This window comes from Physcomitrium patens, chromosome 2, assembly GCF_059467195.1.
Source record: "Physcomitrium patens ecotype Gransden chromosome 2, ASM5946719v1, whole genome shotgun sequence".
NCBI classification, from domain to species: Eukaryota; Viridiplantae; Streptophyta; class Bryopsida; order Funariales; family Funariaceae; genus Physcomitrium; species Physcomitrium patens.
The window spans coordinates 19,899,781-19,927,062 of record NC_143411.1 but is presented as its reverse complement, the minus strand read 5'-3'; the positions used below and the strand labels follow the sequence as shown (position 1 = coordinate 19,927,062).

The following is a 27,282-nucleotide window of genomic DNA, read 5'->3' as shown; positions in this document are numbered from 1 at the left end:
AATAACTTCTTTCATTGAAGTTTAATCACATCTTTCTCAACTTCTGGTGTTTTTAAGTTATATTACAATTAACTTAGTTATATATAAATCCAATTGAATATCAATTTTAATAGAAATATATTGTTAGCAACAAAGTAGTTTTTTTACCAAGAATTACACATTGATGTTTGGATACACACTTTTTACTAATTACTATATAGTTTTTTCTTTTTTTTTATTTTTTTTATTTATTTTTTCTTTTCTTTCTATATCCTTCATCTAAGATTCTTGGTTGTAAAAGTAATGTCATGTAAACAAAGATTGTTATACACAACACATCAAGTGCTACAAACAAATCACAATATATGCAATTTAAACCAAATGCAAATGTACAACCAACACACTCTTAACATGAGTATTAGGATCTCTACAATTCCTTTGACTACCAAATAAGGTTTCTAATACCTAACTTATAGCAAGTGCCATATTCTTTGGTGTTGTTTGAATACATATAGTAGCTGCAGCAACCAATTGTTGTAATGTACCAAACATATAATTATGGAGAGTATAAGAATTTACTCTAGCTATAGAATTCATATGAGATTCAATGACTTGGCTTAATGAGACCACAAATTTTGACTCTTTTTTCAATTTGGCAATTTAACTTTAAAGACTTTTTCTTTATCCAAAACAAGCTACTTATTTGAATGCAAGATAAAGCAATTATTCTCAATGTGGTTGAATTTACCACAATGAGTATATTCTAATTTTTTTTTTTAGAATTCTCTCCAATCTTAATATATATATATATTTTCCCAAACTTCTCTATATGTTGGACCATCTTTTTTTTTAGGACAATTGGAATTATTTACGGTGTGACTAGATTCACCATATCCCTAATAATATATAGTTCTTTTAAATTTAATTATTGCTAAGCTACTTATGGCACTTACAAACTTCTTAGGCTTAGCCAATTCGTCATCCAAGCAATCATATTAGTAGCACCATACTCATAAAGGGTCCTATCAAATTTTTCAACTTTAGAAAATGCTTAAACCAACATTGCCTTGCCATCATAGTTGAAAATATTTCTTGGTGTCGCTAAGTCCAAAAGTTACTTATCGATCTTAAATTAAAAAAAATCTTAACAAGTTGACTCTCAACAAATACATCACTTGATTCAACTACAAACCAAGCCAAATGAGTATACATGGTATGTAGAATATCTTCCTTTTTCACGTCAAGAATCTTGAATGCATTACATTTAGTCACACCTAAAATCTCCATATTCATTCTTCAAGTATTAAATAAATATCTAGAAGAACTTAAATGATGGTGGCTTTCCTATTACAAACAAAGTTGTTTTTAATGCTTGAACCATTTGCAATAAAATAGGTCGAGTGTTGTCTAAGGTCATTGTTGCTTCTTTTCCATTGATTTCTTCCAAAGATGTCCTAACTTTTGCTTTGAGTGGATCTTCTTCCTTTATTGTAGGTATTATACTTGAAATAACACCCTCTTTAAGAGTTGGAATAAGTTCTATTCTTGCCTCCCAATAATGCTCTATTTCTTGCAATTCAAGTAAATATTCTTTAGTCTACCTTCCATAAGTTTGGAGCATCTCATGCTCCAAATATTATCATAGTAGCTCAAAGGCATACCACTCAATACAAGTAGGAGACCTTTTGCACTTTTCTTTCATATACATCTAAAACATGAATTTCCAATCAGACAAAGAAATATCCTTAGCTTTTCTTAGGAATAAATCTCTCAACATGCTACAAGAAATGTCCTCCAGCTTGTGAAATGTGGCAACATTTGCCTAAGATTATAGGTCACAAATCAAAAATAAACTAGAACAACTAGCACTCATATGTGGTTGATGGTTATAAAATACAATACTTGTGACAATTAAAAAAACAAAATCAACAAAGTAAATAAGAAAAAAGAAACAAAATCAAAAACTTGCTTAGAAAGAAAATAATATTGAATAAATGCCAATTTAATGCTCCAAATAATCTCCACTTCACAAATCAAGAATGCCATTGGATTCTTTAGGCATCTTCTACATAAAAACAACTCAAAAACTACAAATTTGGACTCCATATGATCTAAGGGTGAACTCCCAAACTTTAATACTTATTTTTATTTTTATATTTAATACTCTTACTTTCAATTTTATTTACAAAATACAAAAACATTTACAAAACTAATAAGAGTATTAAAACACCCTATATAAACCACTTCTAAAATTAAAGATGTCTCAAATAAAATACCAACTTGTTTTACTAATTATAAACTCAATGGAATTAATGAGATATTCAATGCTAAAAACCATAGTTCTAACAAGACTAAAACACCTAAACAACAATACAATGTAGTTAACTAATCCATTTAAATAGAGCAATGTTAAATAGATCCATGCTCTTACTAGATAGACCCACCTTTGAAGAATATGGTGATCATGATGAATTTTTATTGGTTGTAAATCTAATAATGGAAAAATAAATCCAAAAACCATTATTTGTTTCCATGATGGTTAGGATAGGTCACAGAATTTAATAAAAACTTGGATCTATTTAACATTCCTCTCTGCATATTATTACAAATTTGACTCTTCTAAAACAATAATAATTTCTCTAAACAATATTCCAAAATCAAATTAATAAAATTTATTTAAACACACATATATCATTCAAATATTACACAAATCATTTTTATGTGACTCTTAAATTTAATAATCCATTTAAACACCTACAATATCATTTCTAAACCTCCAAATAGTAAAAAATTTGGAAGTTGACAATAGATAATACTATCAATAAAAATCGGAATTTTAAAACCCCTATAAATAGGACAAATTATTATGTGACCAGACATTTCTCTAAAAAAACAACAAATGTGATACTAAAACGCTTCTAAAGATGCCTGTCAAAAAAATGGTAGTCTCTCACTTCTAGCATTGAAACACTAATCTCAAGCCATTAGCAACATCAAAAATTAAACACTTCTCCAATGTTTCAAATGTTCTGTTAAATAACACAATCAAAACTGATACTAAACCAACTCTTCCACCAAATCCCAACAGATGTGATCAAACAGTGCTCGACATGAGATATCACTCCACAACCATCCAAGCTTTGCAAACAACCCAAAAATACAATTCATCGCTCCATTCGCATCCAGACAAATACAACCCCCACTACCATCAACGACATGTGCATATGTGAATCATCCCATTCTCCACAACTTAGCACCCAATTCTGTCCCTCCTTCCTCACAACTCCAGCACCACTCCCCACACAAGCTCAAAAACCAACAAAATCATATGATCTCAACAGAGCTTATTTCATCTCAAAAATCCAATTAAGACGTTGTACAAATACACCGTCTTCCAATGAATCTCCTTCAAGCGCATCTCGGACCTTCATCACTGCTCCTTCTTCTATGTTCACTTCCAACTCTGTAGACCTATTCCCGTGAGGGTCCCTTGCACAACCCCCCTCTCTCTTCCAACCACCTCTTTCTGTCTATGCCATTCTTCTCTCCCAATCTTCCACCACGGTACACAATATTCTCCATCATTCTAGCACTCCCAAGTCTACCAAGCCGCCACTCCGCCGATCCAACCTCACATTCATGTTCGTCACCAGTCCCAGGCCTCGCTTCCGATGGACGTTGCACTCTCCTCACCACATGACCTTGCATCAGGTTCCACAAACCCCCATCTCTTTCTCCCCACTTCCATCCACTGTGCTTCCAATCTCGGCGATGTGACTTCACACCATGCTTTTTCTATGCTCCTCCTGACTCTTCACGCCCTCTGAACTATAATCAGAATCACCTTCTTCTCACCTCCATTCAAACTCCCGCACCAAACACCTCCTCCGACATCTCATCTTTCCCACCGCCTCCACCAGCAACACCAGCTCCTCCACAACCCCCACCACCGCACTCTCATCCTCCACGCTGCGTGCCATACGCCACGCAGTTCATTACCCATTACTCTGTACTTCACCCACCTTCCTCTCCACCACTTTCTTCGCACGCCCTACTCCCCACCCGGAGTACCAACATGCATTTGCAATCGCCACCTGTGTGCACCTACCGTTCCACTTCTCCACTTCCCCCCGCACCTCTTTCACTGCTCGCGACCTCGCCACTTCCCCCCCTCCGCTTCCACCACTCCCACCGGGCCGACCGTCCGGCTCCACAACCAAACCACACCGCCACCCCACATCCCGAAAACCTCCGTCGACCTCTCCTTCTGTGCAACACCCAACATCGTCGCAAACACAAACACCGCTGCGTCTCTCCACCATCCTGCGCCTCTCATACCACCCTTCCCAAACATTTGCAGCCGTGTTCCCTCCCCGCCCCGTCCAACGCACATCGCATCCTCATCCCGTCAAAGAACCATACTCGTTTCCACCCACCCGTGTTCCCATGCACGGCCCTCATCCACCCATTCCCGCACTGCGACGTACTCGTCACTCACGTTCAACGAGTCGCCACACCATCACACCCGCGACCTTCTCTGTGGCGACTCGCCCCGGCATCCCCTCCCCGTCCCGTCACCCCCACCCTCCTAACCCTCTCCTCCATGCAGCTGTTCTCTTCATAGCGCTCCACTCCTTAGGCACCCTCCCTAGCCACTCAATGCCTCCACTGCAGCGCAATATCAGCCGCCTCTCCAACGTCTCAGCCTCGCCATGGCCGTGCTCCCCATCGCACCTACCTTGGCTGCACTCGCTCCTGCACACGTTTTCCGTCGTTTCCCTCCACAACGCCCTCTAAAACAACTGGATGAACAGGCTCGTCGATCCGTCCCCATACGACCGCAGACCTACCGGTTTCACTACGGCCCGGCACAACGGACACGTTCGCTCCCTCTCGAACCTGCCAATCCAACACCACGCACACAACGTTCACGCATCGCTCCTCCTCAACCCCCACCCATACCATCTTCTTCATACACAACACCGCTCAAACAACCGCACAAACACCCATCCATCCCTCCTACCTCCCTCCCTCCCATCCCACCCCCCATCCTAACCACCAACTGCAATGCCACCCAACTCACCATTCCGACACACAATCCTCGCAGAAGATGTGCTTGCACCGCAGCGATATCGGAGCATGCATCTTCTCTTGACATATCGCACACATGTCTCCAGCTGCAAGCACCTGCACACATACACCAACCCGACCAGCCCAAACCCCTCCATCCTCAGTATCACCTCAACCCTCACCTCGCTACCCCGCTACTTTTCACATCCTCAATCACAACCTACACCAATCAACCCCACCCAACCCACCACCCCCACTATTCTCCAACACAACCCCCCCCCCCTCCACTCCTCCCTTCCATCCTTGCCCTCTTCCCTCCTCCGTCCACTTACCTCCTCGCTCGTCGCGTAAGCTCCGTACTGTACTTCCCGCCGTGACAATGCTCGTAGTGCTGCCAAAAATGTTTGCACCTGCATCACCATCCACTCACCATCCATCACATGCTCCACAACATCTCCCCTCCACGTCCCCACTCCCGCAAACTCCACCGCCCACAAAAACAAACCTCTCCCCCAACCCCACCACCTCATACCCCCACACCCATACCTTCTCCAGACTCGATGTCAGCTTGAACGTCAAGTACAACCCCGTCGTCAGCGATGAGAATAGGTTCCCATAACTCTTGTTCAAGAAAAACCTGTACCACACCGGTCCTGGTAGCAAAGCCCGGTACAACAGCAGCACATACTCCACCAGCGTCAACAGCTGAGCCTGCACCCACACGCACCACACCACCCTCAGCACCCTCTCCACATTTCTCACCGTCCATCATCCCCCCACCTGCACGCGCACGTTCCCCCCGCCCCTCCTGTCCCCTCCTCATACCCGCTCGCATCACGTCCCACCACAAACCCTCCCCTTCTCTCTCTCTCTCTCTCTCTCTCTCACTCACTCCCCTGCTCACCTGTCGACGGTAGTTCCGCCCTCTGATGTCCTTGTACCAGATCAGCACCCCGCATTTGAATACCATTGCCGCCTGCCTTGCCACCGTGTCTACACATTCCACTCCACACCCCGACGTCAGCCCCCCATCATTCCTCCACTCTCAACGTTCCGGCACCCGCTTCAACCTCCCACCACTCTTCCACGCGCCTCCCACCACCCTTACAACCTCACTCCTTCCCCCTCAATCTACACTCCTACCTCTCCAACATGCGTCACCCATTCCTCCCTTCCACGTGCACTCATACCCCCCCCCAATCACAACACATGCCCACACCTAAACACACCTTCGCAGATCCCGTCATCATGCATAACACCACCAATACCAACAACAACGACGACGACGACGACGACGACGACGAAAACAACATAATTAACCAAGTCAGATCGGCTACCGTTCACCACAATGATGAATATGGCATCCCAAAATGGAGGAATCTCCCGCGGCGGAAAAAGCACCAGTGGCCGCCACAATGCTTCTCCACTATACCACCAATACACCCCGATTACGTGCACCACCAGTCCCCATCCCACGGCCACCAGCACGCCAGGCTTCCGCTCGTTCTGTCCGCAACCACAACTCCCACCGTCATTCTCCTGCATCTCACTCTCATCCGTCTCTACCATACCGCTCAACCCCACTACCTCATCGCCTCCACCTCAAAACCACTTCCACTTCTTCGCCAGCACCTCCTCACAAACAAGTCATGCCCACCATCACCGCCCCCACCCCCACCACCCTCGCTCTTACCTTCAACGCTGTCTGCTTCCGCAGCACGTCGTTTGCCTTGAACATCACAGCCGTAATCCAGAACACCACAAAAAACCCTGCAACACGTACAACCGCCACACGTTATCTCCCGCCCCTGTCTCCCCCGCACCGCAACCGTTCCCATTCCTCCTCCCACCCATGCCATGCCATGCCGTCCCATCCCATCACACCACTCACCTTGCAAATGCTGTCGAATGAACACCATCAACAGCAGTATCGTGAATGGCAACACCTGCTCGATCCACCGCGCCAGCTGCTGAAAATCGTACCTTTGCGACCCGCCTTCTCTCCCATTCCCACCCGCCTCGTTGTCCAAACCCTCCCCTCTCTCCTCTCCGCCTGATGCATGTCCTATGCTCCCACCTACACTCCCACCTGTGCTCCCACCTATGCTCCCGCTGCTCTCGTTGCCCGCTATCCGCATCGGAACAACACCGCCCACCGACTGCGGGCTGCTCGACCCTGTCCCGTTCCTCGCACTCGCGACTCCTGGACCACTCGACACCTGCACCGGCTCCGACTCCCCCACCCCAAATATCCTGATCGATACCTCCGCGCCTCCGTCGCCCCCTCTCCCACCCTCCGAGCTTCGCCCCGCTGAACCACCCGATGCACCGCCCGCTTGCTCGCCCTCCGATGCATTGCCTCGCCCGCGCAGCAGCCCCGTCAACTCCAGCAACGCCGACACAGGACCCGGCAAGAAGTTCGCCGAACTCAGCTGCATCCCATACCTCCTCGACGCACCGTTACTTCGATGCACTTCTGATCCCGATCCCGAGCTCTCCATCTTCCTCCCACTCTTCCACCACGTCTCACATCACCCACGCAGATCACCTCCTCCTCCTCCTCCTTCCCCTACCCAACACCACTCCGCTCCTGATGTTATTCCCTGCGTGTCTGCGCCACGCACGTCCTCGCCTCCAGCTCCAGTTCGATCATCCGTCCCACTGCTGCTGCGTCTTCAATCCTCCACCGATACCTCCTCCACACTCCCGACTCATCAAACCCTGCCACCGTCTTGTGCAAAACTGGACTGCCCCCCCACCACCACATCATCAGTTCCCACTCACACCACCTCAAATCCTCCTGTCCTCATCCACTCCTACCCTCACTCCACACCGACGTGCCTTTCCACCCCGCCTTCGCACCCCCGCCCGCCATCCACAAATCACCACCTCTGCACTCAATTCCGCATGCCAACTTTCTCATCCAACCTCCCACTCACTAACAACCTCGCCCTACGCCCAACCGTCTCCTCTACACAACCTCCGCCACATCAAATCCGCTGCTCATCATGCAACCCTCCACACCCTGGCCCCAAAACCAAATCGAAACCCCTCACACCACACACACACACACACCGTTCACAGCGATCCATGAAATCCACCAATCCGATCATTCACACCTTCACCAGGTGGTCGTCCAACATACATACATCCCCTACACGATTCGCACCCAACCATCATGCTCCCCAGCTTACCGGGGACTCCGGAAACACCCGCAATTCCGTAACCAATTCCCTAACCACACCTGCGTTCCCTCGCCACTGCCTGCAAGCGTCCCTCATACCGCCACCAAACTCCTCAAACCACACCAGTTCCTCCGCGCTGCAACATGCCCACATGCGCTTTCCCAAACGCCTGCCCGAATTCCACTGCCCCGCAACTGCTCCCGTGTCTGTCTTTGTGAGCGTGTGTGTGCAAATCCGTGCTCGCAATCCCCGAAACCCTAGTTCACCGACACCACTCTGCTCCACAACCGAGACTCACCCGCGACCACTGCGATCTGTACCACACCTCCCCACCCTTGTTTCACCGCGAGTACCACGCCCACACCGGAATTGCCACGCTCCACTCCTCGACACGCCTCCAGCAACGGAAACGATCCTCCGCTGAGGCTGCCAACAGAACACACGCGACTCCCGCAGCCCCGCAATCGAAATTCAAACCCTGGCTCGCCTTCCAATCTGCCAACTAACTAAGGCAAACACCACAGGCAGTATCTTCCATCCATCCCGCTCCACCACGCACTCCGTCGCCCTGCTGGCTACCACAAACCCTCAGCAAATCAGTCCAGACTCGAAGCCAGTCGACCGAACCATCCACGCTGCCAAACCTGCCAGATCGGAGCTTCCTTAATGGCGTGCCTGCACACACTACCCCCCTGCACCTCCGCCCTCCGCCCTCCACGGTGGACTCTGCCACCATCCCCCCCCCCCTCCCCCCCTCTGCTTAGGAGTTTTTTTTAGATTTGTCTACTTTTGGGAAGATGTGTGTAGGAGCCCAATTTTATTGGAATCAATCTTGGAGGATTGTGGTTGCGAAGTTGTTCTTAGATTCAATCGAGCCTTAGATTCTTTTGATCACCCTGAGTATTTTGCATTAACGTGCAATTTTTGATGTAGTTGTTTGCGGATGCTTGGATTATTGAAATAAGGTTCTATCGTGTTGTTGTGTTTGATACAAGGTTGATTTTTGTTTTGGTTTATATCATTACCTTTAATCAGTTATGTCTCTGTATGCATCTTAAAATGTCAATCTTCCTTTATTATTTGATACATATATATTTATATTTTTTTATGTGTTTTGACATTCACTGTATTATATGTTGAAAGTTTTTGGAACTTTGACAAATCGAATCTTTTATGTTCTATGACAATCTTCAATACATACACCATAGACATGTTGGCATCCTATAAAGGAACGTTGCTGAGTTTATCCAGACATTTTCGCTGTGTAACACAGCATATATTTTGAAGAATTATGTGTGATTGTTTGTAATATTTTCTCACGAAGCTATTTACACTCCTGGTCTAATAATATTTCCTGGTTTACCCAACGGTTGCATTTAGTTAAACCATCCACGCTGACCAAGTATTTATCACTAATGCCTCATTTTCTTGTAACTTACTTTCGCTAAAGTTCTTATTGGAGTCACCAGTATAGCTACCTATTAATTCTGTAAATTATTGTACTATTCTATTTCTGTAAAATTATTATAAAAATAACAAATACTATATGGACAACCCGCAGCATTTCCAATACTGGTGGTCTATCAATTATTCACATTGTTGAGAATTTCTAACACTATAGATGAAATTTGTATATAATAAAATTTGGATACAGCAAAAATTACAGCAAAAATTGCATGTTAATGTAGAATTTTTAATGAGATTGTCTTGTACATGCCTCTTTAACATGAGACAATAGGGGGGTGTGTATTATTAATTCCTCGTTAGACATACTGATTATTGTACTAGTTTATCTATCCTTAAGGTTATTTCAGGGTAGATACAAACAATAAGATATGGATTCCTTCGATGTCACCAAGTTAAAGAGTGCTCTTGAGGATGTTGGTGTCCAACTCAGTTGGGCCTCGTGCCAAAACTTCATTGCAAACTTGATAGAGCAAATACCAGATCTTGAAGCTCACACTGACATTATAAACAGTGTAGCATCAAGAACGTTTCAATCTGCTGATATCTCCATCGTAATAGGATCTAGCTCTAAACCCTCTAGAAACGATGCAGAAACGTGCCAGAAGGTACTTCAAAGTGGTGCCAACAAGGGTAGGAAGTGTTCTCTTCCAAGGACTATAAACTCTGAGTTCTGTAAGAGGCATCTGAATATGATGATGAAGGCTGATGGACTCCTTAATGACACTAAGCAGAAACAAATAAATAGCTTTCGTGATGTCATTGGTGCAAAGAGACAGCAAAGGAGATTACCAGCAGAGATGAAGCTACGAGCTATTGAGCATATGGAAGACGTATACGTTGATCTAAACACCAAGCTCATATTTGCTGAGATCGATAATAAGATGATGGCTATTGGACATATGTATGATGATGAGATGACACTTCTATCGAAGAAGGATATCAAGATTTGTGACCTTAACGGATGGGAGTATAGATTAAATCTAGAAAAAAAAAAAGTGTTTTTTTATGTACTTTTTGTTACTAAAAGAGATGCTAGCTTTTGTATCTGACCTTGTGTTATGAACTCTCCTTTGTTCTTGTCGTACAAATCTTGTATCTGGTCTTCTGAAAAGAGATTCTGAAGTGTAGAGTCAAGTACTATTCGCCTTCTATTCTTCTCTAGATTGTTTGATATGTATATCCTAAACAACTTTGATGCAGATGACAATGATGATTGATTGTCTTTGACTTTGATAGCTGTAACATTTGCACCTTGTCGCTTGAGTATGTTCAAGAGCTTAATAAAGGAACCTGTGACATTCCTAGGAGTATCAAACTGGTTTGCTCTTTCTTGTTGCTTCTTAACTACTCTTCCATCAAGAAACTTATCAAGAGGTTTAGTAATAAGAGCTTCAAAGTTTGCACTGCTGATATTACTAATGTTGTTGGTGTTCTTTAGTTGCTTAAGAAGATCAATCGCTACAAGCATGTTTCTGTTAATTGTTCGAGATACAACATACTTGATCTTTTCCTTGGAAAGGACTTTCTTTGGAGTGTAGGTGAATACCTCTGATGTATCTATCTCTTCAGCCTTCTGTGAAAGGTACTTGTAAGACTTTTGTAGAGGTGAAGAATGCACCTTCTTAGATGCTCTGCTTAGTAGCATGGGTGTTAATGTTAATATTTTATGTCTGGTGTCCATGATGATAAGTGCTTGTAACAACAGCAGATGGTGCTTCTTTGTAGCACATAATAAAAAAATCAGTGGTACTAACAGATAAAAAAAAATCTATTATATTACAACTAGCTTACTACTCCATTAAGTCTACTTTGTCCTTATTATCACTAGAGACTCATACATGTAAGACAATAAATACTCATTAGAAGACATAAACCTGTTCATGTTAAGTCTATTTTTTGTTTCCAACTTAAATCCTATATTGATGAACTGCTCAATCAGCTTATCTACGTCTACTAAATCTTCTACTTGATTTCTTACGATGGTGTTAGGAATATGTATGTATATCTTACTATTACCTTCTAATCTGATAGAATATGCTTCACATATATATTCTTTTACTTTTCTTGCTTTGAAGAATTCCATTATGTACTTCTTGGATATAACAATACATAGAAATACACATTTATGCTTATCAGAGAATGTCCTTTGAGCAATTCTGATAAGCTTGTCAATGTCGATAAGAGTAATACAGAAGAAACATGATAATGTTGTTATGGACTTTTCAAATCCTCTTAAGTGTTCTATTCTTGTTTGTATCACTCTTACCCTCTTGTTAGTACCAAGCCTTCTCTTAAGCTCCTTGACATTATTATAAGATGGATCCACACACGTAATGCTTTTATAATGATTCCACTTTATAATGTCCCCTCCAAATCCTGATCCAACATCTAGCAAATGACCAGCTCTTTTCTTTAGAAGATCTCTTTTAACTTCATTGTGATAGGACCTCATCATGGAAACCGTTAGTCCTTCAAAGATATTAAACATATTCTTTTCTTCTCTTGTTATCTTTTTGATCCTCTCTACTACTGCAACAAGATTTGGATACGTCTTGTCTTCTCTCTCTCTTAGTAATGTTACAGTTCCATTGGGGTTTACAATAAATTCTGAGATAGCATTTTCTTTTGGTTCTGTACTATCTTGTGATATCTTGAGCCCAGAATCTACATTTTCCTTTTTGTTATATGCCATTAAGGCTTTCTCTTCATACAATAGATCAACAGTCTTCTGAGGTTTCCATCTCATAACAGGATCAAGATAAGATTGAGAGTGTGTGTATATTAGACCATCATATTTACTTTCTTGAATTTGCTTTTCTAGTATCTGATGCTGTCTAGAGAATGCAGAGAATGTCTTAAATATGAAATGCCTCTTTGCAACTACCAATTTCTTCTTGGTAGCTTTGTTGATTGCTAAACACGCTTGAGGTATCATTCTTACTCTTTCAATTAGTGGCTTGTTACCAACTACTACTCCATCTATTATGATGATATCGAATGCATAATATACATCACCAAGAGCTTCTGTATCGAAGAGAGTAAGCAAGTTACAATCGCGAACACCTGAATCGATGATCGTCTCTTCTCCTTTAGTTGATATAGCATACGTAGTTGCTTCATAGCATGCAAGGAATGATCTTGTACCATCGAGCTTTAGAGATATAGATCCTCCTGAGGAGTAGTTCCTTGCAAGCTCCTTTACTGTTATATCAATAGGCTTTAGAAACTTGTAGCTTCGAAGGTCAAGACTAGGTACAAGCTTGTTGATTAGTTTGAATATTTGTGGAACCGTAGAAGGCCTGATACGTTCTAGTGCGAGTTCTAAAAGCTTAATCTCACAATCATCATCTAGCAATTCAAGTTCGATTTCGTAATGAGTATGTGCTTTAGATACAACTCTTGTCGAGTCAATCTTAAACTTGTTATAGCTTATTGTACTCCTTTCTTTATTCCTTTTAATCCTTAGTGCCATTCCTTCTTCCTTGTGATGCCTTCGCTCAAGAGACAGCACAACCTCTGCATTGAACTTAGGAATTATCCTTGATGATATTTTTTCTTTGATAAAGAATTCAGAGTTTATTTCTCTGACTGTAACAGTACTGCTACCTTTTACTGAATATAGTGTCTCTTCTGTAGTGATAATGTTATTGACTTTCGGAAGTCCTGTAAATTTCTTCTCTGTTACATCTTTTAGTCTGATCTCGATTTCATATTCGTACCTTTCAGGAGACTTAGCAATGAAGTCCTTTTTGGACTTTATAAACTCTGTTAAGAAATCCATGATGTATGTGCTCACAGAGTAGAATTGAACGTTCCAACAAGCACCCCTGTTAGCTAATTCATTTATAACAACGCTATGGAAGAGTTCATTCCATCATATCCTGTTGTATCAGATAGTAGCTTTGTTGACAATTTATGGAAGAAAAAAGAATTTTATGAGACAAGAAAAATAAACAAATCAAGATTATACCCTCATCAGGAGTTTGTAAGAAGATTTATGTCACCTCAGACACCATATAATAACTTATTGCTGTTCCATAATGTTGGGTCAGGAAAAACATTTACGTCTATAGTAGTTGTTGAATCTCATAAATCATGCAAAGAGAGAGCACTCGTACTCGTAAGAGGTAGGACATCTGCTGATAACTTTAAGGATTAGATTCGTAAGTGGCTAGGTGGAGAAGTAAAAGACTATGAAATAAAAAAGTATATCTCTTTTGCAAATAAGCTAAAGAGATTAGATGATAATTAAGTAATGTCAAGCTTCAGTAACAGGGTAATGATAATGGATGATATTCATAATTTGAAACATTCTATGTCAGATCTTGATGTGGAGACTGTATATGGTCAAATGTGAAGATTATCCCACCTTGCTAGGAACTGTAAGATACTTCTTTTGAGTGCAACTCCTATGATAGACAAAGCTGAAGAGATCCTATCTATTCTTAATTTGATACTCGATGTTGATCATCAATTTGATACATCATTCTTTCCTACCGAAGATGACTTTAGAAGAAGCATAACAAGTAGAATATCATATCTCAATAGTAACCAACACATGGCAAAAGTAATAGAAGAAGGAGTAACTCTAGAAGGTTGTTCAATCAAGGTTGTTCCATCTTACATGGATGGATATCAGCTTGAAGCATATAAGAAAATAGATATTAACAATCTCAATGACAGTGTGTACAGAAACTCCATATACTGCTCTTTAATGACCTTCAGGGATGGAACATATGGTGCTGAAGCATTTACAAAGATTGTAAGAATCAAACAAGATAATATGATAAAGTATAAACTCAATGAAGAAGTTGTACAACGACTAAGAAGAGACAACTTGCACCTGTACTCTTGCAAGTACTCAAAAATGCTAGACATAATAGAAAGCAACAAAGACATGCTAGCATTTGTATTTTGTGAGGAAGTTAAAGGAATTGGATTGATCATGATGAGTTGTATATTCGAACTCTTTGGATACCAACTATACGATGGTGAAAACATTGATGAGATCGAGAAGGGTTTGCGATACTTGTTGTATACAGGAGATACGGTTGCTTACTCCAACCCAGAAAAGAGACTAGATGGGTTTAGATCCCCAAAGAACAAGTATGGAGAGTATGTCAAGATATTACTTGGTAGCAGAATCAGTGGAGAGAGTGTAAGCTTAACTAATGTAAGACAAGTGCATATTGTTACTCCTCATTGGAATAAGTCAACAATAGTACAAGCGATTGGAAGAGCAGTAAGGAGTCGATCACATGACCTTTTGAAGGCTGAAGAAAGGTCAATACATGTTTACAGACATGTAGCTCTCGCAGGTAAGAGCAACAAGTGTGTACCGTCTGTAAGCATAGACATGTACAAGTACTTGATCTCAGAAGAGAAATCAAAGCGTATAGAAGATGTAGAGAACGTTATAAAAAGCTGCTGCGTTGATTATTATTTAAATGTTGATACTGCAACAGTAAGAAGTGGATTTGGTGATGATATATCAACATATCTCTTATGGTACTGCAGTGATATTGAAGCTTCTATACGAGAGATTGTCACTGGATCAACAAATGCTCTTTCGATAGGCACTATAAGTGCATTGTTAAGCACCAAGAAAAGTGTAGTGAAAGCCCTAATTGGAAAAGGTATTAGTCTGGGCAATGGAACAGGAATTAAAGAAATAAAAGGTATGATATACTTAGATCCTGTTACTACTTCGAATAGAAATACACACCTATCGAGTTTCAAACAACGCATCAATGTAAGCATTAATTACTTTACGAAAGTAATATATGAAGACAAGAGAGATCTTATATACGTCGTGTCATCAATGACAATGTTGCAGAAGGTGCATTTACTTGAATCAACAATACTAAGTGGTAATAGGAATGCTAGTTTGTTCTTTGAGAATTCCTTCGATTGTATCAATGACACGTACTATCACATACTGTCATATAGAACAGCAGAAGATAATTACTCATACTCTTTATCTTCAAAATCCTTCAAAGCATGTATGAAAACGAGGGTGTTAGATGGTACTAGGACAACAGTAAGTGTGGAAGATGAGCTTGACATAATACAGAAGATAATATCAAAGTCAAAGCGCTCTAGAGAGATAATGGAAACAAAGCACAAGGTATACGCTATATTCTCTAATGGAGATAATAGGTTTAGGATACGTAACTCTTTATCTGAAAATAAAAAAAGGTCGCTTAAGGATCTGAGAAGTATCAATAGAGGTAGATGCATAGATTCACATAGCGAATCCATGATGATGGACATATTACTGTACTTGCTTACATATGAGACTAAGCAGGAAAGCATTATGGACATCATAGGACCTACGTTTTATAATTTCTCAGATCAAGAAAATCTCATAAGTATCAAAAAGACACATACTATAAGAGCATTTACGGATTCAAAGTATGATAGTCTGCTATTACTTCCTTACAATGTAAAGCAGAGATTATATGGATGGATAATTACAAGGACTAAAAAAGAGCTTGCAGATATTATGATTAAAATCTTAACAGAGAATAATATGTACATAGTCAACTGATAAATAATACGACCTTATAGTGTACATTATCAACATCAACCAGTCACGGCCTCTAAAAGGAGAGTTATATATGATTTGAATCCTTTGAATATAATGTTCACACCTGTAACAAATACATTCCAATCTTCTGGATCAAAAGGAAAGTCCGCAATTCCATCTGCTGGAAAAAGAGTTGGTATATCATATAAAGCAGAAAATGGGATAGAGTATCCTTTGATACTAGCACCAAAAGGATGTATGTTCTATTCCTTTGGAATACAAGATGATTCTTTTTCAGGATCTAGCAACAAAGGAAGCAAGAGTATGTGCATTAGCATAAGTGTAGAAGATAACAAAGATACCAACGAAAATGCATTTTGTGCTAATGTACATGCAATATACGATCGCTGTAAAGAATATATCATGAAGCATCCCAAGGATGTTGGTATCAAAGTGTCAAAGGATACAATAGATGATATGTTCAAACATCCATTAAAGGAATTCACAAAGGATGGTATCACAACAATGCTAATGTATGCAAAGCTTATTGTAAGCAACAAAGATTCAAAGGTATGGACCACCTTCTATGATACAAAACAGAACAAGGTGGATCCTAAGTCTTTAGAAGGAGTTCACTGCCGAATGTATCCAGCTTTACTATTTGACTCGTTGTACTTCTGGTCTGGTAGTAGAGCTTCTCTACAGTGCAAGCTTTCAGAAGCTGTAGTGGAGATAGTAGACAGAGCTATTCCATCATTGGACATGAGCTTGTTGAAGATAAAAGACGAGAAAGAGAATATATAATTTTTTTTTTTAGAATGTCACTACAAGCATAAGTTCTTACGGCAAGTAGCTGTGATGCTAGCCATAGACCAAACACATTCTACTTCTTACAATGTACAAAGTGTACAGTGATTACACAATAGAAAAGAGCACATATCTTTCTTTTTTGATTATTTTTTATAACAGTGTGCCTGAATTCGAGGACGTTAACACGAGTTTGTCAAGCGCACACACTCAGTACCGCTGTGCTTCGAAACTACTTACTTGACATCAACAATGTCCAACAAGAAGATCATCCTGTTTGGAAAAACTGGCAGTGGAAAGTCCACTGTCGCCAATGCTCTTGTGACAAGCGGTTTAGAGCGAGTGGTGTTCCAGTCCAGTGCAGGCTTTAGCGGATGCACATCGGTAATACAAACGGGTAGTGGAAGAGGATGGGAAGTAGTTGATACTGTTGGATTGGGAGAATCAGCAGATGGTACTGTTGGTTCCGAAAGTGCAGAAAGTATGATTCTTGACTTTCTCAAGAGAGTAAAAAGTTCGTACTCCCATATTATATATGTCAAATCTGGAGTAGAGAGATTTGATATCGTTGATGAAAAGATATGGCAAACATTTAAACGAGTATTTACAGGGGCAGAAGACTCGTTTGTTGTGCTCATCACACATCGAAACAAAGCATGGCTAGATTCCGAGTTTGATAGGTTACCAGAGTGGGTGAGGTCTTTGCACAAGAGCAAAATCTTGGTTACACACATTCCACCATTAGACCAGGACAGCGAGGCAGAAGAAGACATCAGACCTATCAGACAGATAGCTATAAAGGAGCTGGAAGACAATCTTACAGGACTGTTTTTGGATAGAGGAAGTAGGTACTCTACCCCTGATATTGCTAATATGAATGAATCGGACCTTTTGAGCACTGCTAGGTCGATACTTAACTTTATAAAGGAGATGTCAAGAGCGGCAGTAGATGCCTTTGCTGACGCTCTTGGAATTTGTGATTACAGAAGGATAGTCAGAGTAATTTTGTCTGTTTTTAAGGGAAGCAGTACTTGAAACCCATACAAGTGTATAAAAAAAAAGTAGCATGTAATAATATTAGCTAATATTATTACATGTTACTTTTTTTTTATACACTTGTATGTCTACTGAGGAAGTAGCATTAAGCTTTCATCTATGTTGTCCCCTCCATCTATCATTGCCTTTATGTACACTACAGGTCGTTTTATAAGGATATGAACAATTCCAGCAATGGCTTCAAAAGGCTTTGCCTTGACAATGGCACTGGCCTTTGTAGAGCTTCGACTCTGTAGGTAGCAAAGGGTCTCCTGCGATAAGTTGCTTCTATGAAACTGTGTTTCTGACAGTCCTGCATCTGCAAGTACTTCTTCTAGTCTCTCTAGTGACTCTTCTGCATTCTTCTTAGCCCTTGCAATTAGTTTCTCCGTTTTGTACTCATCTGGAAGCGTCTTGAAGTTTACCCATGTAAATCTTTTGCATTCCTTGAATCGTCTGCGCAGGTCGGTCTTGTCAGACTCTGTAAGACCATTCTCACAACAGGTGACAATTATGCTGAGGTTTTCCTCCGCATTGGAAAGAAGCTTGACAAAGAACTTCCACAGAATCTCGTCATATTGATCAATTCGACCGTGTCTGATTACACAGGCAAAGTGAGTATGGATCCCACCTATTTTTGACATAAAGGTCTTTAGCTTCTGTATTGCCTCTTCGGTGGGCACTGTCCCACTCATCCTTGATTCTCCAAATCCGGGAGTATCAGTGACAAACCAACCTCTACCTTGCTCTCTCGTAACATCCTTAGTTACACCCTTTGCACTAGATCCTGGTACAAATTTGGAGTAATTCTCAAGACCACCCTGAGTCAACATACGTGCGACAGTCGACTTGCCAGATCCTGTTCTTCCAAAAAGGATTATCTTTTCGTTAGACCAAGCTGTGATTACGTCTGTATCAGCCGAGCTTATGTCCATATGCATTGTAAATGCATTGGCCTTGTCGACAGCAGCAAGTACAAGTTGTACCTGGTTTACCTGAGTACATTCTGCAATCGTGCTATGGAAATCGCGGGCTATTTCCTTACGAGCTGTACTGTTCTCTAGTGCAACAACAACAGATCTGTGTCTTTTCTCTCCAAACATAGTCCATATTATGTCCAGCTGGTTGCTAAGACTAGAAGATGATTTATTATTCGCAGTATCAGAGTCAAATGCCCACACGACCTTTTTATCACGTCCGTAAAGCCTTCTTAAATGCCTCGATGATATCCACTTTCTTACATCTGACAGAGAACCTCCTTTTATATTTTCTCCCAAGACAGAAAAGGGTCCCGTATCTACAATGGAGTACATTTCCGTTACTCCAGGAGTACTACTCATAAGATTGGCAACAGTAGACCTGTAGTCACCATGTCCAATAACAAGAACAATGTTCTTATCAGCGTCTCTTGCATCTTTGACTTGCTTGAAAACAGATCGAGTTCGAGAGTGGCTTGTACTAGCCATTATTGTAAAACTATGTTGAAGGGTAAGGAAGGGCAGGTGCTTGTAACAAAGACAACATATCAAGTTTGGTAATACAAAGGAATACAAGAATACTTTCTATCATCACTAATTACTATTTCAAGGTGTCTTGCTTAACTTGTCTGTCTGGTTTGTACGGTTGTGGCCGTACATCAGCAACAATGACCGCTCAGTAACTAATGCCAATAATAACGAAATATAACGATAATCAAGCGCATAAAAAGTGCAGTAAGAGCAATACTTAAGGATCCTTCGGCGATCCCAATAATTGGTGACTATGTAAGTGGAGTTCAGTCATTCTTACGTATGATGCTAGGATAGGAGCCAACGGCTGGTAACAATAAAAAAAATACAAAAGATGAGATACAAATATCAGTATTTATATTTGTATCTCATCTTTTGTTCTTTTTTTATTGTGGAAGTAGCATAAAGTCTTCATCTATTCCATCTCCTCCCCTTATTTTTGACATGAAGTACTTCACAGGCCACTCAACAAAATTGTGGATAATATTCATGACTCCCTCTGGTACTTCTACTTGAAACATGGTATTAAGTGCTGCAGAACGTTTGGATTTCGAATGACTAAGAGTGTCAACTGACAAGTTGTTCTTATGGCATATCGTGTCTGTAACTCTCATGCTAGCAAGTTCTCTCTCTAGTCTTTCCAGCGATTCTCTTGCTTTTTTCTTGCGTATTGTAATTAGTTTTTCAGACTTATCTTGGTCGTCCAAAGGTGATTCAAAATCCACACATATGAACTTCTCAGATTTCTCAAACCTTTTCTGAAACATAACTTTCTCATCGTCCGTAAGGTCTTTGTTTCGATAAGTAATAACAACACAAAGATTGTGTATTGCATTTGGAAGCACGCGAGTAAAAAAGTTCCAAAGTATACTATCAAAGTAGTCTAGTCGACCATACTGGACAACGTAGATATAGTAGGAGTGTATCCCACCTATTTTTGACACAAAAGTCTTTAGCTTCTGTATTGCCTCTTCGGTAGGCACTGTCCCGCCTATCTTTGATTCTCCAAATCCAGGAGTATCGGTAACCAACCAACCTCTACCTTGTCCTCTTTTGACTTTCCTAGTTACACCTTTTGCGTCTGATCCGTGTTCAAACTCTTCCGAAGCAACATCAAGACTACCTTTAGTCAGCATATGTGCAACAGTCGACTTGCCAGATCCTGTCCTTCCAAAAAGGATTACTCTTTCAGCAGACCATGCAGTAACATCTTCTGACAATTCTTCATTTACACCCATACGTATGTGCGTGCATACATAGAACCCTTCTGTCCCTCCTACGGCAGTGAGAATAGGTAATATGTCACTTGACGAAGTAATTCCACAAATTACAGAGTTATAATCGTCCCCTATAGTACCAACTTTGTTTCTAGCTGTATCTGTAGTGACAACAATATTTTGTTTGTAGTCGTTGAATACCATGAACATTACATTTCTCTGGTTTGCAATTGTTGTCGACTCGCTCCTGATAGCGGCTGAGCTAAGAGCCCACACAACCTTAATTAGACGCCCATCAAGCCTTCTTAACGAGTTGATTGACATCCACCTTCTAACCTCCGATAAAGATGTCGCTGTTATATTGTCTCCTGGTAGGGGAAAGGATTCCACGCTTATGATGCTATACTTTCTTGCAACATGTACAAGACAATCTCATTAAAAACTACAGCAAAAATTGCACGTTAATGCAAAATACTCAGGGTGATCAAAAGAATCTAAGGCTCGATTGAATCTAAGAACAACTTCGCAACCACAATCCTCCAAGATTGATTCCAATAAAATTGGGCTCCTACACACATCTTCCCAAAAGTAGACAAATCTAAAAAAAACTCCTAAGCAGAGGGGGGGAGGGGGGGGGGGATGGTGGCAGAGTCCACCGTGGAGGGCGGAGGGCGGAGGTGCAGGGGGGTAGTGTGTGCAGGCACGCCATTAAGGAAGCTCCGATCTGGCAGGTTTGGCAGCGTGGATGGTTCGGTCGACTGGCTTCGAGTCTGGACTGATTTGCTGAGGGTTTGTGGTAGCCAGCAGGGCGACGGAGTGCGTGGTGGAGCGGGATGGATGGAAGATACTGCCTGTGGTGTTTGCCTTAGTTAGTTGGCAGATTGGAAGGCGAGCCAGGGTTTGAATTTCGATTGCGGGGCTGCGGGAGTCGCGTGTGTTCTGTTGGCAGCCTCAGCGGAGGATCGTTTCCGTTGCTGGAGGCGTGTCGAGGAGTGGAGCGTGGCAATTCCGGTGTGGGCGTGGTACTCGCGGTGAAACAAGGGTGGGGAGGTGTGGTACAGATCGCAGTGGTCGCGGGTGAGTCTCGGTTGTGGAGCAGAGTGGTGTCGGTGAACTAGGGTTTCGGGGATTGCGAGCACGGATTTGCACACACACGCTCACAAAGACAGACACGGGAGCAGTTGCGGGGCAGTGGAATTCGGGCAGGCGTTTGGGAAAGCGCATGTGGGCATGTTGCAGCGCGGAGGAACTGGTGTGGTTTGAGGAGTTTGGTGGCGGTATGAGGGACGCTTGCAGGCAGTGGCGAGGGAACGCAGGTGTGGTTAGGGAATTGGTTACGGAATTGCGGGTGTTTCCGGAGTCTCCGGTAAGCTGGGGAGCATGATGGTTGGGTGCGAATCGTGTAGGGGATGTATGTATGTTGGACGACCACCTGGTGAAGGTGTGAATGATCGGATTGGTGGATTTCATGGATCGCTGTGAACGGTGTGTGTGTGTGTGTGGTGTGAGGGGTTTCGATTTGGTTTTGGGGCCAGGGTGTGGAGGGTTGCATGATGAGCAGCGGATTTGATGTGGCGGAGGTTGTGTAGAGGAGACGGTTGGGCGTAGGGCGAGGTTGTTAGTGAGTGGGAGGTTGGATGAGAAAGTTGGCATGCGGAATTGAGTGCAGAGGTGGTGATTTGTGGATGGCGGGCGGGGGTGCGAAGGCGGGGTGGAAAGGCACGTCGGTGTGGAGTGAGGGTAGGAGTGGATGAGGACAGGAGGATTTGAGGTGGTGTGAGTGGGAACTGATGATGTGGTGGTGGGGGGGCAGTCCAGTTTTGCACAAGACGGTGGCAGGGTTTGATGAGTCGGGAGTGTGGAGGAGGTATCGGTGGAGGATTGAAGACGCAGCAGCAGTGGGACGGATGATCGAACTGGAGCTGGAGGCGAGGACGTGCGTGGCGCAGACACGCAGGGAATAACATCAGGAGCGGAGTGGTGTTGGGTAGGGGAAGGAGGAGGAGGAGGAGGAGGTGATCTGCGTGGGTGATGTGAGACGTGGTGGAAGAGTGGGAGGAAGATGGAGAGCTCGGGATCGGGATCAGAAGTGCATCGAAGTAACGGTGCGTCGAGGAGGTATGGGATGCAGCTGAGTTCGGCGAACTTCTTGCCGGGTCCTGTGTCGGCGTTGCTGGAGTTGACGGGGCTGCTGCGCGGGCGAGGCAATGCATCGGAGGGCGAGCAAGCGGGCGGTGCATCGGGTGGTTCAGCGGGGCGAAGCTCGGAGGGTGGGAGAGGGGGCGACGGAGGCGCGGAGGTATCGATCAGGATATTTGGGGTGGGGGAGTCGGAGCCGGTGCAGGTGTCGAGTGGTCCAGGAGTCGCGAGTGCGAGGAACGGGACAGGGTCGAGCAGCCCGCAGTCGGTGGGCGGTGTTGTTCCGATGCGGATAGCGGGCAACGAGAGCAGCGGGAGCATAGGTGGGAGCACAGGTGGGAGTGTAGGTGGGAGCATAGGACATGCATCAGGCGGAGAGGAGAGAGGGGAGGGTTTGGACAACGAGGCGGGTGGGAATGGGAGAGAAGGCGGGTCGCAAAGGTACGATTTTCAGCAGCTGGCGCGGTGGATCGAGCAGGTGTTGCCATTCACGATACTGCTGTTGATGGTGTTCATTCGACAGCATTTGCAAGGTGAGTGGTGTGATGGGATGGGACGGCATGGCATGGCATGGGTGGGAGGAGGAATGGGAACGGTTGCGGTGCGGGGGAGACAGGGGCGGGAGATAACGTGTGGCGGTTGTACGTGTTGCAGGGTTTTTTGTGGTGTTCTGGATTACGGCTGTGATGTTCAAGGCAAACGACGTGCTGCGGAAGCAGACAGCGTTGAAGGTAAGAGCGAGGGTGGTGGGGGTGGGGGCGGTGATGGTGGGCATGACTTGTTTGTGAGGAGGTGCTGGCGAAGAAGTGGAAGTGGTTTTGAGGTGGAGGCGATGAGGTAGTGGGGTTGAGCGGTATGGTAGAGACGGATGAGAGTGAGATGCAGGAGAATGACGGTGGGAGTTGTGGTTGCGGACAGAACGAGCGGAAGCCTGGCGTGCTGGTGGCCGTGGGATGGGGACTGGTGGTGCACGTAATCGGGGTGTATTGGTGGTATAGTGGAGAAGCATTGTGGCGGCCACTGGTGCTTTTTCCGCCGCGGGAGATTCCTCCATTTTGGGATGCCATATTCATCATTGTGGTGAACGGTAGCCGATCTGACTTGGTTAATTATGTTGTTTTCGTCGTCGTCGTCGTCGTCGTCGTCGTTGTTGTTGGTATTGGTGGTGTTATGCATGATGACGGGATCTGCGAAGGTGTGTTTAGGTGTGGGCATGTGTTGTGATTGGGGGGGGGGTATGAGTGCACGTGGAAGGGAGGAATGGGTGACGCATGTTGGAGAGGTAGGAGTGTAGATTGAGGGGGAAGGAGTGAGGTTGTAAGGGTGGTGGGAGGCGCGTGGAAGAGTGGTGGGAGGTTGAAGCGGGTGCCGGAACGTTGAGAGTGGAGGAATGATGGGGGGCTGACGTCGGGGTGTGGAGTGGAATGTGTAGACACGGTGGCAAGGCAGGCGGCAATGGTATTCAAATGCGGGGTGCTGATCTGGTACAAGGACATCAGAGGGCGGAACTACCGTCGACAGGTGAGCAGGGGAGTGAGTGAGAGAGAGAGAGAGAGAGAGAGAGAAGGGGAGGGTTTGTGGTGGGACGTGATGCGAGCGGGTATGAGGAGGGGACAGGAGGGGCGGGGGGAACGTGCGCGTGCAGGTGGGGGGATGATGGACGGTGAGAAATGTGGAGAGGGTGCTGAGGGTGGTGTGGTGCGTGTGGGTGCAGGCTCAGCTGTTGACGCTGGTGGAGTATGTGCTGCTGTTGTACCGGGCTTTGCTACCAGGACCGGTGTGGTACAGGTTTTTCTTGAACAAGAGTTATGGGAACCTATTCTCATCGCTGACGACGGGGTTGTACTTGACGTTCAAGCTGACATCGAGTCTGGAGAAGGTATGGGTGTGGGGGTATGAGGTGGTGGGGTTGGGGGAGAGGTTTGTTTTTGTGGGCGGTGGAGTTTGCGGGAGTGGGGACGTGGAGGGGAGATGTTGTGGAGCATGTGATGGATGGTGAGTGGATGGTGATGCAGGTGCAAACATTTTTGGCAGCACTACGAGCATTGTCACGGCGGGAAGTACAGTACGGAGCTTACGCGACGAGCGAGGAGGTAAGTGGACGGAGGAGGGAAGAGGGCAAGGATGGAAGGGAGGAGTGGAGGGGGGGGGGGTTGTGTTGGAGAATAGTGGGGGTGGTGGGTTGGGTGGGGTTGATTGGTGTAGGTTGTGATTGAGGATGTGAAAAGTAGCGGGGTAGCGAGGTGAGGGTTGAGGTGATACTGAGGATGGAGGGGTTTGGGCTGGTCGGGTTGGTGTATGTGTGCAGGTGCTTGCAGCTGGAGACATGTGTGCGATATGTCAAGAGAAGATGCATGCTCCGATATCGCTGCGGTGCAAGCACATCTTCTGCGAGGATTGTGTGTCGGAATGGTGAGTTGGGTGGCATTGCAGTTGGTGGTTAGGATGGGGGGTGGGATGGGAGGGAGGGAGGTAGGAGGGATGGATGGGTGTTTGTGCGGTTGTTTGAGCGGTGTTGTGTATGAAGAAGATGGTATGGGTGGGGGTTGAGGAGGAGCGATGCGTGAACGTTGTGTGCGTGGTGTTGGATTGGCAGGTTCGAGAGGGAGCGAACGTGTCCGTTGTGCCGGGCCGTAGTGAAACCGGTAGGTCTGCGGTCGTATGGGGACGGATCGACGAGCCTGTTCATCCAGTTGTTTTAGAGGGCGTTGTGGAGGGAAACGACGGAAAACGTGTGCAGGAGCGAGTGCAGCCAAGGTAGGTGCGATGGGGAGCACGGCCATGGCGAGGCTGAGACGTTGGAGAGGCGGCTGATATTGCGCTGCAGTGGAGGCATTGAGTGGCTAGGGAGGGTGCCTAAGGAGTGGAGCGCTATGAAGAGAACAGCTGCATGGAGGAGAGGGTTAGGAGGGTGGGGGTGACGGGACGGGGAGGGGATGCCGGGGCGAGTCGCCACAGAGAAGGTCGCGGGTGTGATGGTGTGGCGACTCGTTGAACGTGAGTGACGAGTACGTCGCAGTGCGGGAATGGGTGGATGAGGGCCGTGCATGGGAACACGGGTGGGTGGAAACGAGTATGGTTCTTTGACGGGATGAGGATGCGATGTGCGTTGGACGGGGCGGGGAGGGAACACGGCTGCAAATGTTTGGGAAGGGTGGTATGAGAGGCGCAGGATGGTGGAGAGACGCAGCGGTGTTTGTGTTTGCGACGATGTTGGGTGTTGCACAGAAGGAGAGGTCGACGGAGGTTTTCGGGATGTGGGGTGGCGGTGTGGTTTGGTTGTGGAGCCGGACGGTCGGCCCGGTGGGAGTGGTGGAAGCGGAGGGGGGGAAGTGGCGAGGTCGCGAGCAGTGAAAGAGGTGCGGGGGGAAGTGGAGAAGTGGAACGGTAGGTGCACACAGGTGGCGATTGCAAATGCATGTTGGTACTCCGGGTGGGGAGTAGGGCGTGCGAAGAAAGTGGTGGAGAGGAAGGTGGGTGAAGTACAGAGTAATGGGTAATGAACTGCGTGGCGTATGGCACGCAGCGTGGAGGATGAGAGTGCGGTGGTGGGGGTTGTGGAGGAGCTGGTGTTGCTGGTGGAGGCGGTGGGAAAGATGAGATGTCGGAGGAGGTGTTTGGTGCGGGAGTTTGAATGGAGGTGAGAAGAAGGTGATTCTGATTATAGTTCAGAGGGCGTGAAGAGTCAGGAGGAGCATAGAAAAAGCATGGTGTGAAGTCACATCGCCGAGATTGGAAGCACAGTGGATGGAAGTGGGGAGAAAGAGATGGGGGTTTGTGGAACCTGATGCAAGGTCATGTGGTGAGGAGAGTGCAACGTCCATCGGAAGCGAGGCCTGGGACTGGTGACGAACATGAATGTGAGGTTGGATCGGCGGAGTGGCGGCTTGGTAGACTTGGGAGTGCTAGAATGATGGAGAATATTGTGTACCGTGGTGGAAGATTGGGAGAGAAGAATGGCATAGACAGAAAGAGGTGGTTGGAAGAGAGAGGGGGGTTGTGCAAGGGACCCTCACGGGAATAGGTCTACAGAGTTGGAAGTGAACATAGAAGAAGGAGCAGTGATGAAGGTCCGAGATGCGCTTGAAGGAGATTCATTGGAAGACGGTGTATTTGTACAACGTCTTAATTGGATTTTTGAGATGAAATAAGCTCTGTTGAGATCATATGTTTTTGTTGGTTTTTGAGCTTGTGTGGGGAGTGGTGCTGGAGTTGTGAGGAAGGAGGGACAGAATTGGGTGCTAAGTTGTGGAGAATGGGATGATTCACATATGCACATGTCGTTGATGGTAGTGGGGGTTGTATTTGTCTGGATGCGAATGGAGCGATGAATTGTATTTTTGGGT

At 44.7% G+C, this 27,282-nt stretch overlaps 2 protein-coding genes and 1 long non-coding RNA gene across 8 annotated transcripts; 2 read left to right on the top strand and 1 right to left on the bottom strand.

The window, feature by feature from the left end:
• Nucleotides 1–3,308: 3,308 nt before the first annotated feature.
• LOC112278850 (uncharacterized) lies at nucleotides 3,309–8,899 on the bottom strand. 3 transcript variants are annotated; one of them, XM_073529849.2, is made up of 9 exons: nucleotides 8,244–8,899; nucleotides 6,941–7,796; nucleotides 6,743–6,819; nucleotides 6,387–6,555; nucleotides 5,954–6,042; nucleotides 5,596–5,760; nucleotides 5,382–5,459; nucleotides 5,063–5,166; nucleotides 3,309–4,878 (listed from the first exon to the last, which is right to left on the bottom strand). In XM_073529849.2, the coding sequence occupies exons 2-9, from the start codon at nucleotides 7,548–7,550 to the stop codon at nucleotides 4,773–4,775; spliced, it is 1,398 nt and encodes a 465-aa protein (XP_073385950.1). In that variant the 5' UTR covers nucleotides 7,551–7,796; nucleotides 8,244–8,899; the 3' UTR covers nucleotides 3,309–4,772. The 3 variants fall into 3 exon arrangements, with proteins under 3 accessions (XP_073385950.1, XP_024368468.2, XP_073385959.1); XM_024512700.3 differs by having other exon boundaries at nucleotides 6,941–7,791; XM_073529858.2 differs by having other exon boundaries at nucleotides 8,294–8,899.
• A 13,078-nt stretch (nucleotides 8,900–21,977) lies between these two features.
• Nucleotides 21,978–22,761, top strand: LOC149989781 (uncharacterized). 4 transcript variants are annotated; one of them, XR_016501798.1, is made up of 2 exons: nucleotides 21,978–22,113; nucleotides 22,611–22,748. It is a non-coding gene; the product is annotated as an uncharacterized LOC149989781 (long non-coding RNA). The 4 variants fall into 4 exon arrangements; XR_016501796.1 differs by having other exon boundaries at nucleotides 21,984–22,113; nucleotides 22,616–22,761; XR_016501797.1 differs by having other exon boundaries at nucleotides 22,020–22,163; nucleotides 22,616–22,756.
• A 94-nt stretch (nucleotides 22,762–22,855) lies between these two features.
• Nucleotides 22,856–25,784, top strand: LOC112276696 (uncharacterized). The gene is made up of 8 exons (XM_073529839.2): nucleotides 22,856–23,469; nucleotides 23,591–23,667; nucleotides 23,855–24,023; nucleotides 24,369–24,457; nucleotides 24,651–24,815; nucleotides 24,952–25,029; nucleotides 25,245–25,348; nucleotides 25,533–25,784. The coding sequence occupies exons 1-8, from the start codon at nucleotides 22,860–22,862 to the stop codon at nucleotides 25,636–25,638; spliced, it is 1,398 nt and encodes a 465-aa protein (XP_073385940.2). The 5' UTR covers nucleotides 22,856–22,859; the 3' UTR covers nucleotides 25,639–25,784.
• Nucleotides 25,785–27,282: the final 1,498 nt, after the last annotated feature.